Source organism: Piliocolobus tephrosceles, chromosome 18 (genome assembly GCF_002776525.5).
Source record: "Piliocolobus tephrosceles isolate RC106 chromosome 18, ASM277652v3, whole genome shotgun sequence".
NCBI lineage: Eukaryota > Metazoa > Chordata > Mammalia > Primates > Cercopithecidae > Piliocolobus > Piliocolobus tephrosceles.
Genome location: NC_045451.1, coordinates 59655921 through 59668653, shown reverse-complemented (window position 1 = coordinate 59668653; position 12733 = coordinate 59655921). Strand labels below are relative to the sequence as shown.

General features: G+C 41.3%; 1 protein-coding gene across 1 annotated transcript in view; it reads right to left on the bottom strand.

Moving 5' to 3' along the window:
- Nucleotides 1-3183: 3183 nt before the first annotated feature.
- The window catches only part of CTAGE1 (cutaneous T cell lymphoma-associated antigen 1), an 11514-nt gene continuing 1964 nt past the window's right edge, over nucleotides 3184-12733 (bottom strand). Inside the window, exon 2 of the mRNA XM_026456027.1 lies at nucleotides 3184-3227. Within this exon, the coding sequence (XP_026311812.1) occupies nucleotides 3184-3227 (44 nt within the window). The remainder of the gene's footprint in view (nucleotides 3228-12733) is intronic.

Here is a 12733-nt window from a genome sequence, read left to right as displayed (position 1 = left end):
GCGACTTTTCTAGGAGTGGAAGGGCAATAGGCGGGGCACGGGCATGTGGGAGGGGGGGGGGCGCTCCGCAGGTGCCACCAGGTAAATCTTGGTCTCCTCGGATTGACATCACCTGGTGCATGCCTGATTAATCTGCACCTTCCCGAGCCTCAGCTGCATTCTCGCACACACGGGAAGAGTTGGTGGTGAAGAAGAACCCGGAAGTGCACCATCCTGCCTCCGTTCGTCCAAACACTATCATCATTTTGCAGAGAAGGAAACAGTGCCTCAGAGTTCAATTGCATTCTCAAATCCGTGCTGCTCATAAAGAATTTTAACACATGAAATCTGACACGGAACATGAATGCTATACTATACTTATTAATTTGTTCAGCTGGGTGGGCGTGGTGGGTCATGTCTGTAATCCCAGCATTTTGGGAGGCCAAGGCAGGCAGATCATGAGGTCGAGTTCAAGACTAGCCTGGCCAACATAATGAAACCCCGTCTCTACTAAAAATACAAGAAAAAATTAGCTAGGCATGGTGGCAGGCACCTGTAGTCCCAGCTACTTGGGAGGCTGAGGCAAGAGAATCACTTGAACCTGGGAGGGAGAGGTTGCATTGAGCCAAAATTGCACCACTGCACCCCAGCCTGGGTGACACGGTGACTCTGTCTCAAAAAAAAAAAATTTTTTTTCAGCTTACCATTCAAATGAACACAAAATTAAAAGTGTTACAGAGAGTCAACATACCTCAATATTTGAGAAACATTCCTACATATATACCCCGAATTCATCGTATGCTCAGTAATCATGCCTGCAGATTCTTTTCCACTGAAGAAGTAGTGGTGTAGTTATCACTAGCCAAAATATGAAAGAACTCAGCTTTCTCGTGCGGTTGACTGGTCCAATCAAGAAAATGTCTGAACAAGAAAAAGTTGTATATTTCTGTCTTAGTCCATTTGGACTGCTATAGAAAAATACTATAAACTGGGTGGCTTATAAACAACACAAATTTATTTCTCACAGATCCATTGACAGATTCAACGTCTAATGAAGACTTGCTTCCTGGTCCATAGACGGTGTTCTTATGTGGTGGAAGAGATGAGGGAGCTCTGTGGGGCTTCTTTTACAAGGGCACTCACTCCATGTTGGTCCCTCATGACCTGATCACCTCCCAAGGGTCCCACCTCCCAGCGCATCACATAGCAGGTTAGGATTTCAACATATGAATTTTAGGGCACGCAAACACTCAACCTACAGCACTTTAGTTCCATCCTCCCACACCCCCACCCCAGGTGTAGTTACATTGTGTGTGTTTAATCAAATCCTTTGCTATTCTTCACAAAAATTAATGGTGTGATTTACTTATTGGCTTCTGTTTCCCAAATAAGCAACTTAGGAATGAGAAAAAAGCTTGTACATTTCAGATCTGTACAAAACAGTTACCAATTTTTTATGATATTGCAAAACACATAGATGAATCTGATTTCCAGGTCATCTACTGCATACCCAGCACATTGCTTTGGCCATGGTTTAATCCGATGAAGGTCTCTATCCTAAAAACCACTAGACAAGGCCTCTTCTGAAGACTTGAGTGTGGTTGTTATTAATAGTATATATTGGCTGGGCACGATGGTCCCAGCACTTTGGGAGGCCGAAGGGGGTAGATGACCTGAGGTCAGGAGTTTGAGACCAGCCTGGCCAATATAGTGAAACCCCATCTCTACTGAAAACACAAAAGTTAACTGGGTGTGGTGGTGGAGACCTGTAATCCCAGCTATTCAGGAGGCTGAGGCAGGAGAATCGCTTGAACCAGGGAGGCAGAGGTTGCAGTGAGCTGAGATTGTGCCACTGCACTCCAGCCTAGGTAACAAGAGTGAAACTTCATCTAAAATAAAATAAAGTAAAATAAAATAAAATAACAATATTAATAGTATATATTGGAGTCATGCACTTCTACAAAAATAGCTACATTCTGAGTCTGGCTGTTTCTTCCATCTTAGAAACAATTAGGTTAGGTAAAATTTGAATGTTATTACCCTCACGTCCATGAGGCTATTAGTGCACAGGAGGTTAAATCTAAGGTCACACAATTAATGCTGAGCCAAATCTAGAAGTCAGGTTTCCTTGTCTACAGTTCCTCCCACTGGACCAAATTCCCCCTTAGAGCAATGCAGAAACAGCATTCTAGAAGGAATTTAGATTTATTTCTAAACTCGATCTGGTTCCATTGTGAGTATAAAAACCTGATTTGCAATCGGAGCCTGGAGTGTCACCCACTGCCTGTGTGGATGATTTTGTTACCAGCTGCTGAAACACTTCAATGGGAAGACATGGAATTCCTGCAGGAAATGACTCCAGGCAGCTCTGAATAAGTAAGGAAATTAAATGACTAACTTCAATGTTTCCTGGTTTTTGTCTATCTTAATTACCAATTTATTTTGGTAAAGGAAAAACTGAATAACTTTTTAATAGTCAACACGTAAAACCTAATATTTGTTTATAATAAAAACATGACTTCCATGTCTACTTTTATTTTCAAAACACCCAGGTTTTTAAATAATTTTCTCCTTCGGTAATTGTATTTATTAAAGAGTTTCTCTTTAAAAACACAATGACAGCATATATATGTGGGAAATATCAATTTCCTTCTCATAGTCCCCAAAGGCACACTTATGAAAAATGTGTTGATTATTAACAGAGCTAATATTTTTGTAGTAATGTTATTACTGAACGTCTATAAGAATTGGAGTTTGGGGTTGACAGAGGTGCTGCAGCCCAAATACATTATTGATTTCTATGTCATACTAAATGTAGCACAGACCTAATTGAACATAATTATGACTTTTGATACATATTTTATGTGGTTCCTACTTTGCCTTCATTCATTTATTCCACAGTATTTACTGAATGTCTGCCATGTACCAGGCATTCTTCTAGGTGCTGAGATACAAGGTGAATTAAACAAAGCTCCTACTCCCATGAAGCTAACGTTCTAGTTGAAGGAAAAACAGACAGTTAACAAAAAGACAGGAAAATATGTCAGGGAGTTGTAACTGCTATGAAGAAAAACAGAGTGAGACAAGAATGAGGGAGGGGTACTGCCTTAAATGGGGGGAGGGTCAGGAAATCGGGTAAATCCTACCTGGGTTTGTCTGTGGGAAGTTAATAATTTCAGACCAATAATCCATCACGGACAACTATCACTGTGGTGGTATAATTGTGACGTTCCGTTCTTTCCTGGGTTCTACAAGTGTTTAGGAAAAACGTTTAAATTCAAGGTTAATGGTTAGCAGTTTCAAGAAAGCTAATTTTACATCCGTGTAACTTGTGTCTTTATTTCTAGCTTTCTTTGCAATACAATATCTCTTAGGACTAAAGATGGGGCAAAATTAAAGTTCTCATCACAGGGCTAGTTCACTTTACTGCCAAGCAAGCATAAACAAATTTGTATTAGTAATTAAGTTTAGAGACTCCAATTACACTTTTACTGAAATTAAATAAAGGCAAATTCCCCTTAATATTTCCAGAATGACTATTAACAAGCACAAGTGCCACCTTTTGTTGAACAACATAATGTGCCAAGTACAGAACTTCAAGTACATTTTTTTTCTTATTTTTCAACAGCCCTAGATATGGGTACAATTGCTCCCATCTTTTACCTAAAAGAAATTGGGACTCAGATAAGCTACATACTCTCCCTGAGGTCCCAGAAGTAATCATGTCATATTTGGAGTCTGACATCACTTCTGCCTGATCTTATGCATCTGCAAGGAACAATGAAGATGATCTAATTTAACCTCATTTTACATATGGGTAAACAGAGACAGCTGTGGTGATCTGCCCAGGGTCACAGAACCAGTGAGGTGGTAGCAGAGTTGGGACTAGAGTCCAGTAGGAACTCCTCCGATGACACTGTGCTGCCTCCCAGTGAGCACGATGCAAGCCAAACTCTGCAACCCACTGCCTTTTCATTGAACAGCCAGGTCAGTTGGGTACCCACTTGGGACCAAGATGAATCCTGACTCCTACTCATGTCATATGTAAAAAATCAATGCCAAGTGCATCATTTATGTAAATGTGAAAAACAAAATAACAAAGCTTTTAAGAACAGCTATATGATCTTGGGGTAGGCAAAGCAGTGTTGACAGCTGTAAAGGTTAAAATGGGTAAATTGAATTATACTAAAATTAATAACTTTTCTTTATTAAGACGTACCATTAGGGAAGTGGAAAGGAAAAGTCCCAGAGTGGGAGAAGATGTCTGCATACACATGTGGTGATACAGAGCTTGTATCCAGCATGACTCTGCGTGCGTGTGTGTGTGTGTGTGTGTGTGTGTTCATTCCTACAAATTAGTGGCAAAATGGCAGTTAATCCAATAAAAAAAATAGACAAAAACCTTGAACAGGTACTTCAAAAAAGAGGATATACTAATAAACAAATGAAAGGGTGCTCAACATCATTCGTCATTAAGAAAATGCAAATTAAATCCACAACTGATTCTGTTACACATTTAGAAGAAAAATTAAAATGAAATAAATTATGTTGGAGCATATGAAACCGCAATTTTTACAGGTCAGAAATAGTCAAATATATAATTCCCATCCCGTGAGTGGGAGTTGAACAATGAGAACACATGGACACAGGGAGGGGAACATCACACACTGGGGCATGTCAGGGAGTGGAGGGCTGGGGGTCGGGTAGCATTAGGAGAAATACCTAATGTAGATGACGGATTGACGGGTGCAGCAAACCGCCATGGCACGTGTATACCTATGTAACAAACCTGCACATTCTGCACGGGTACCCTAGAACTTAAAGTATAATCATAATAAAAAAAACATGAAACAGAATAAAATAGAAAAATGCCAGACTGCATCTTCCATAATAGTACATTACCTATATGAGTTCTTTACCACTGATATCAAGGCTTCTCAATTCTGAATGTGCACCTGAATCAGCGGAGGTTCCTGTTACAGTGCAGATTCTGACTAGGTCTGGGGAGGGGTCTGAGACTCTTCATTTTTAACATGCTTTTCCAGGGAGCTTACAGTCTGGGGTTGGAACACACAGGTGCATCAATCTTGCTAAATGGCAGATGTACAAATACTATTAGGAGTGCAGCAGAGAGGGAAGACTAGCTCTGCCTGAGATTTCATGGTTGAATAGGAGTTTCTTAGGCAGAAAAGCACCTGAGAGGTAGTCCAGGGGGTGACTGGCAAGTGCCAAGGACCAGTGAGCTTTTCTTGGCATGGTTACATCACTCTCTCTTGCATCTCAACATGATTTCCAAGGCCACAATCTGTTGGCAGTTGCCCCTCATGAGTTTAAGCTAGCTCAGCCAGCAGCTCTGCTGGAGGCCTTGATGTCTTCCCTTGAAGGCCTGGCACCTGCAATTCTGGTGGCTTGTCACCAGGCGATGAGCAATGCGCTCCTGCAAACAGCGGGCTTCAGGACTTCATGGCACCCCTTTCCCTTCTACTTTTTCAAACTGCACTCACAGCTCTCCACCCTGGCCCTGCCCTCCACAGATCTCACTTTCTATTTTGCATAAAGGGCCACTGCCATCTGATTTTCACTGCTTCCCCTTTCTCCTCCTCAAAAATCACTGATATTCTTTGTGTGTGTGTCTCCTTCTGCTGCAAAAGAGGAATCTGCAAGGGTGACCACCCACTTAAGCCTTGGACCCCACTTCTCCCAGTACCTCCCCCAGCCTCTCCATGTCTTGTATGCTCCCCCTCCCTCACTTACATAACCCTCTGCCCTGTTTACAAACATGCCGCTTCTCCAGGTACCTGAGGGTGTCTCTCAACCCTGTTACTTTCTTAGGTTCCTTGCAAGTAGCAGCAGTGCCTTACTCCATGATAAACCCACAGCCCTAATTACTCCCCACGCGCTTCCTCATCTGCAGTGTGCATAAGCATTGATTCAGAGAGGAGGGAATAAAGTTGTTGCTGCCTCTCACCTTCTGTTCATCTCTAAACCCTTTGCCTCTGAATGTTGGTTTCTCTTTTTTCTAGCCTCCCCTGGACTCTGGTTTCCTGTCGTAGAGGGTGTCATCCCCATGTGGGCCTCAAGAGGTGCTGTGCCCTCTTTAACACCCCAGTCTACTTGAGGCCAGACAACACTTTTTGTTAATTTCCTTCTGGCACAACTAAGGCCAGTCAGAACCCTTTAAACGAGACTGAAGATTTGGGGTAAAGAAATTGAAGAAACAACCTGAAACCAAATTATCCACTTGATATGGTTTGGCTGTGTCCTCACTCAAATCTCATCTTGAATTGTAGCTCCCATAATCCTCACATGTCATGTGAGGGACCCGGTGGGAGGTAATTGAACCATGGGGGTGGATTTTTCTCATGCTGTTCTCACGAAAGTGAATAAATTTCATGAGATCTAAGGGCTTTATAAAGGGCAGTTCCCCTTGCATACAATCTCTCTTGCCTGTTGCCATGTAAGACATGACTTTGCTCCTCCTTTGCCTTCTGCCATGATTGTGAGGCCTCCCCAGTCATGTGGAACTGTGAGTCCATTAAACCTCTTTCCTTTATAAATTACCCAGTCTTGGGTATGTCCTTATTAGCAGTGTCAGAATGGACGTATATACCACCCAACAAAGTAAAGCTTTCTCCTACAGCATTCAGTGTGAGAACGCTTCCCGGCCCAGTTCCCTGTGGCAGAGAACATCTTTCCTCCTATGTTGGAGCTTCTTCAAGTTCTTTTTAAACTCCTCTGGAAGTCCAGATTCAAGAAAGTGAGACCCAGAGAGATTTGTCTCCTGTTTACCTTTTGAGTAGGAGTGTCTTCACAGAAAATCCAGCTTTCCTAACATCCTAATGCCCACCCTGTTCCTGATAGACATGAGTAAGGCCTTGATTCATGGCCTGAATTGGTCGTGGCCTTCAGAATACAACATAATGAACCCAACCTCTTTAAGATACACATGTCTAGTATCATGGTGAACGTTGTTATAGAGTTACTGTCACAGGCCACCAATACCGCTGAACTCATTGACCTCCTCTTGGTTTTCATTCCTGTCCATCTCACTGAAGCTTTGGACACCACTGCTCCCCTTTGGCATGCATTTGTCCCTTGGCTCCCATGACACTGTCACTTCTACTTTTCCTCCAGACTTTCAGACCACTTTCTCTCCATCTTTGAATACTTCTTCCTTTAAATGTCAGCATTGCCCGTGCTTTTGTTCTTGGCTCTCTTCTCTTTATCTTCCCAAATAATTTCCTTCACTGTGCAGGTGCTTGTCCCCAGAACTGCTAATGGTGTAGAAGCATTTGAAGCTTTACTGATTCTTTCCCTTCTCTAGACAGACAAAGTTCCTATCTCCCCAGCATAGCCTCAAGCTACAGTCAACTTATATACCACCTTTTAAAAAGAATGGATCCTTTCCTGTTTAGCTTTCCCTAGGCTAATGCGACTTCCTCTTTTGAATCCACAGGTACTTAAAACATTTTTTTAGACTAGCTCTTATGTGACAGACACAGTTCCAGGTTCCCTACAACACATCTGTTGACTGGATAGTGTTCTCTCCAAACCAGGCTTCACAGAGGTCCCAGGACCTGCTCAGAGTCACAAGAGCAGCAAGTGGTGGACCTGGGACTCTGGATACATCATGGCCACACAGTGCTGGTTGTGCCTTCTTGAGTCACCTTCCTTACTTTGCCATCCACTATTTTTAATAGCAAAAACCTCAGTTACTTCTGCAGCAACTGAATATTGTGTGTGTGGGCATTTAATTCCTCTGCACATAAACTTTTGAGTAACCTTCTTATTTTTCCTTTCAGCTCTTGGCACCAAGCTTTTAATTTGAATTTTGGAGACAGTCTCAATTTTAAATATTTCATCCTACTATGCAAATAAGTACTGTTGACCCACTTTGGGGCTTGTAAACTGTGGTCATTGTTACAAATGCTTTGGACATTGCAGGCAATTAATAAAGATCTGTAAAACTGAATGAACAATATGGGAAAACAAGCCAGGTTTATTTCAGATTTCAGAGACCGAGACAGTCATTCCAATGCAACTATAATGCTTTACTAAAAGAAGCATAAATTTCAAGTGGTCACCAATTGCTAGCACTTGTGTGTGTTTTGAAAGAATGATGCAATACAGAATAAGAAAGAGCAGCTTTTTACATCATTTTACCTCCAGTATCAGAACAGAAGGAAAAAGTCTGACCACGGTCTAACTTTTTCTGTAACTGGTTTGTGACTAGTTTTACTTAACATAATATCATTATTCCTATTGAACTTCCCCTCTGTTTAATTCTCACTCTTTTTCAGGCTTATTACATCTACTACTTTGTAAGAAATGCTAGCATTTTCTATTAACTACTCTACTACGCCCCTTTAAAGTGGCTTCTTATGGGAAACATGCCGTTTTAATAGACATTTGTAGAAACTGGAAATTGGAAATTAGAGGTACGAACCTATTTCTTCACTTAATTATTAAGACTGATTACTTTTTTTTTTTTTTCTGAGACAGAGTCTCTGTCACCCAGGCTGGAGTGTAGTGGCATGATCTCAGCTCACTGCAACCTCCACCTCCTGGGTTCAGGCGTTTCTTGTGCCTTAACCTCCTGAGTAGCTGAGACTACAGGCGCACCACCCTGTATTTTTTTTAGTAGGGAAGGGGTTTCACCATGTTGCCCCAGCTAGTCTCAAACTCCTGACCTCAAGTGATCTGCCTGCCTTGGCCTCCCAAAGTGCTGGGATTACAGGTGTGAGCCACCACGTCTGCCCCCAATTTCCTTTTATACTCATTTTTTTCCTTGATAGCTTATGAAAAATACCTGTGTTCTCACCCATAGTAGCATTTCCCAAACCATGTGCATGAATGACGAAGGATTAATCTCATTGGTGGAATGTGAATTCTTATTAATCAGAAACAGACCAAGGTGTGCCGTCTTATCATGACCTTTTCTCCTAGTCTTTGGGTCTATTTCATTTCAGAGTTCAGAGTTCAATTTCTGCTCTTAAATCTTAACACGGAGTTACTTTCTTCAAGTTCCAGGCCACAAGAGACTGCTGTGTTTGGAGGATACCTGTCATTTATTTGTAGGTCGAAATTCTTCTTACCTTTTCGTTCCACTTGCCTCCTCCTGTTCTAGATTTTCCCCCTTTGAAGTGAGATTAGTGTTTGTCCTAATACAGGGACTGGGGGAAAGTTCTCAGAGGATCTAGCAACAGCAGCAATAGACAAATTAAATTGTACTATGTACTGTCGTTCAGAAAAGCTGTTTACAGACAGAGCTATTTTGAAGCCATTAAAAAATGCTATTCATCTCAAACTTGCCATCTGTCTTCAGCTTCTGGAATCGTCTACGGCGTTAGCAAAGAGATTAGTCTCTGCGGCCAGCTTCCTTCTAGCTCTCCCGTGACACTCAGGGAGGCTCTTATGGGAAGAAGGCAATTTATTTCAGCTGCACAACCACATGGCTAACTATACACAGCAATTATACAGAGCAAATGTATCAACTTCTGCCACGGGAGGCAGGAGTTCCCTTTCTGGTCATTAATAATGAACTCTTCAGTAAGTAGGGAAACATTTACCAAATAAAATGGCCTATTATAAATGATCCCCTGGGCAGCTGAGAAATCGTGTGACCGCTGAGGAAAGAGCGAAGCCAAAGAGGCTGATGTTGTCGCTCGACCTTGCTTGTTGTCCTGGAAGCATCTCCGAACCCGCAGAAGATGTGACCTACTGGCTCTTTGTGCATAAGTGTCTAGTCCGAAAAGAAGTGGCCTGGTCTTTCCTATATTGAAATTCCATTGCTTCCTTTCCTGGCAGCTGCATAATTGGGAATGCCGTGAAATAAAAACGAGGAGGAAGAAAATTAGAGCCGGGAAGTGTCAAGTTGATCGACTGCCAAGTTGGGGGATGGGAGTGTCGGGCAAATTCAGATTCTCCCAGGACCCCCTCCCACCATGTCACCCCACCATTTAAAACACTTGTTCCTCACACTTCAGGAAGTCTCTGGAGGCTCCTAGCTGATCTAATACTTACACTATAACTTGGTCTACAGTGATGTATTCAGAGGACTTTTTTGCAGTCATTTTAATGAGCGAAATTCCTGAAAAGGTGCTGACATTTTAATGCCTCCTATTGACCCTTTACATTTGGAGACAACAGGCTTTGCACTGCATGCAAAATCCTTGCAAATCTGAATGCTCTGTGGTCTTAGCCACCTTGCCCAAACACAGGTATAATTATTAATAGAACAGATGAGGGACATGTTCATTTGAATGCATCTACATACTGAAGACAGCTGAGCGTTACTTAATTGATGTTCAACACCCTTCAGAGGTAGGAGTATATTACCTGGCTTCTCAGATGGATGACTTTAGGCAGTGGAATGATAAAATCCAAAGCCTCAGGGCAGAGATCGTGCCTTTGATGAATTCTGCAAAGGGCATAATGATGCAACAGTGATGGGAAAATAAAGCCATTAATAACAGTGTGATGAAACCTGTGGCTGCTCAGCTGCTTAAGAATGTAACCTAGCTCTGGTGTTTTGCCAAATTCCATTAAAAATTTGGTCCACACAATCACACGTTTGTGAATTGAGAGCATGTATGCATTCCTTTCAATAAACCACAAAAGATGAGGTGATGAGAACCAACTTGACTATTTTGAACTTCAAAATGCCTTAAAAACTTTGCAAATATTATTAAATTTTTAAAAATTTAGTTTTGAAACACATATTCATTGAAAGGCAATGATGTGTAAAGGACTGAACTGGGTGCTTAGTCCATGCCCTCCTGGCTTACTATCCAACAGGAAATAAAAATATATAGTTCATTACCATACAGGCTGATCACTGCAGACAAGGGTAGAGACTGTATGTTATGGGAGAGGATTCACATGGAGGGCACCTCAGCCAGTCTTGGAGAGTAAGACAGGAGTCCCAGAGAAATCATATCAAATGATATTTAAACTGGTAGCTTAAGGAATAGTAGAAGTCAACTGGGGGAAGGAATGGGACTTGGTAAGGATACAGTGGACATGGGTTGCTATTTTAAAACTGCAGAGGAGAGAATGGACGCAGAATGTTAGTAAGACCAGGCAGCTCAGTTGGTTTAAGTCAACTGTATCTTAGTGAAAGCCACCCAGTTATCCCTCCACACCTTTAGAAGTGAGATCTCCATACAGAGATACTTCCCTTGAAAGAAGAAAGACAGAGACAGAGAAGGAAAGAAGGAAAGAAAGAAAGAGGGAAGGAGGGAGGGAGGGAAGAAAGGAAAAGAAGATTAAGGATTGGTGAGGATTGGCAACCCAGTTCATAGATAATGTGCTACCGTAGATAATGTGTTACCCGGTTCATAAATAATGTTCTTAGATAATGTGCATATGATAATTTATTCATAGATAAAATTTGGTAAGAGAATTTGAGGAAAAATTTCTGAAGGAAGATTGACTCAACATGGATTTTTATAATAGTTCACTATTATTTCAACTTTCTTTTTAGTTTATTAGGTTCATGGAAAAAAATTAGTAGTCATTCAACAAAAGCAAACATTAGTTTTCTTAGTTACAAACAAGTAATGTCAGACACAAGGAATTGAAGCGACATTTTCAATCTCATTCGGGCCTATTCTGGGGGAAAGGTGGCAAGGTAGACACAAAGAGATGACAATACCTGTTTCATCCTGAACCTAATGAAATGCAATGAACAATAAACTAATAAATAAAGCCAACAAATTATTTAGGAACAGTGCTCTAACTTTGGAAGTATCTAGAAATGGAAAACTCTGGAAATGGATGCCTGGCCCAACATAAAATTCCTCCAGAGAGAGTTCTGTGGATATGATACATAGACAGAAATCTAAGAAAAATCTCCTTAATCTTACAATCCCCACCTAACTTCCATTCTGGGAGTGAGATGTGTTACCCAGTTGTGAAAATAATATATGTCTTTTCTGATTAGAAGTTCTTCCTTGATACCTTGGATAAATAGTATTCGACAGTGAAGGAAGAAACCACTAGGCTTACCATTCTATTTTTGTCTCACTGGAAAGAAGGCAAGAGATCTAGTATTAAAAAATCACCAGGAGTTAAATTTTTCCACTAGCAAACAGGGTTTTAACGGAAAAAGAGGAAAAGAGACATAAAGTCACTGAGGATAGTGATGGTTCAAGGGAAGATGGAAAATGTATAGGAAGCCCCACTGTACAATAAGGGCACATCATGTCCGAAATCCTTACTTTTCTTTTATTACATTCAAGCAGAGACTGGAGTGGCATTAACTGCTGTGAGAGGCATGTGAGCCAGGATAGTTTTTAAAAGGGAGGGCAGGTTGTCCCCAAAAGAAGCAATGGCTTGGTGGCCCAGCTTGCATGAAGGACTAATCCAAAATTTGAGGGCATCTCTCAGGGGACAAGACACATTTCACCCTTTAACAGAATTCCAGAGAAGAGAGCTGAATCAGAAATCAAATTCACCAACTGCAATTAAACACAATCTTAGATTTACTCCTTCCCCTTGCCACAGCAAGAGAAAAGCAGAACATAAAACTAAAACTATTAGAGCACCAACAGAGGTAAAGGTTGGGAAAGAAGTCAGGAAAAATCTATCTATATAATTCTGGGGCAAGTAAAAGGTCTGGATAGAGTTGTTTCCACCAAATAAAAATAAAACAAAAGAAATAACAACACAATTATATAATGATACGATGACAAACAAACGAAGAAATTAGCATAGGGAAGACAAAGGGAAGGAAAGGGAGGGCGAAGAAACC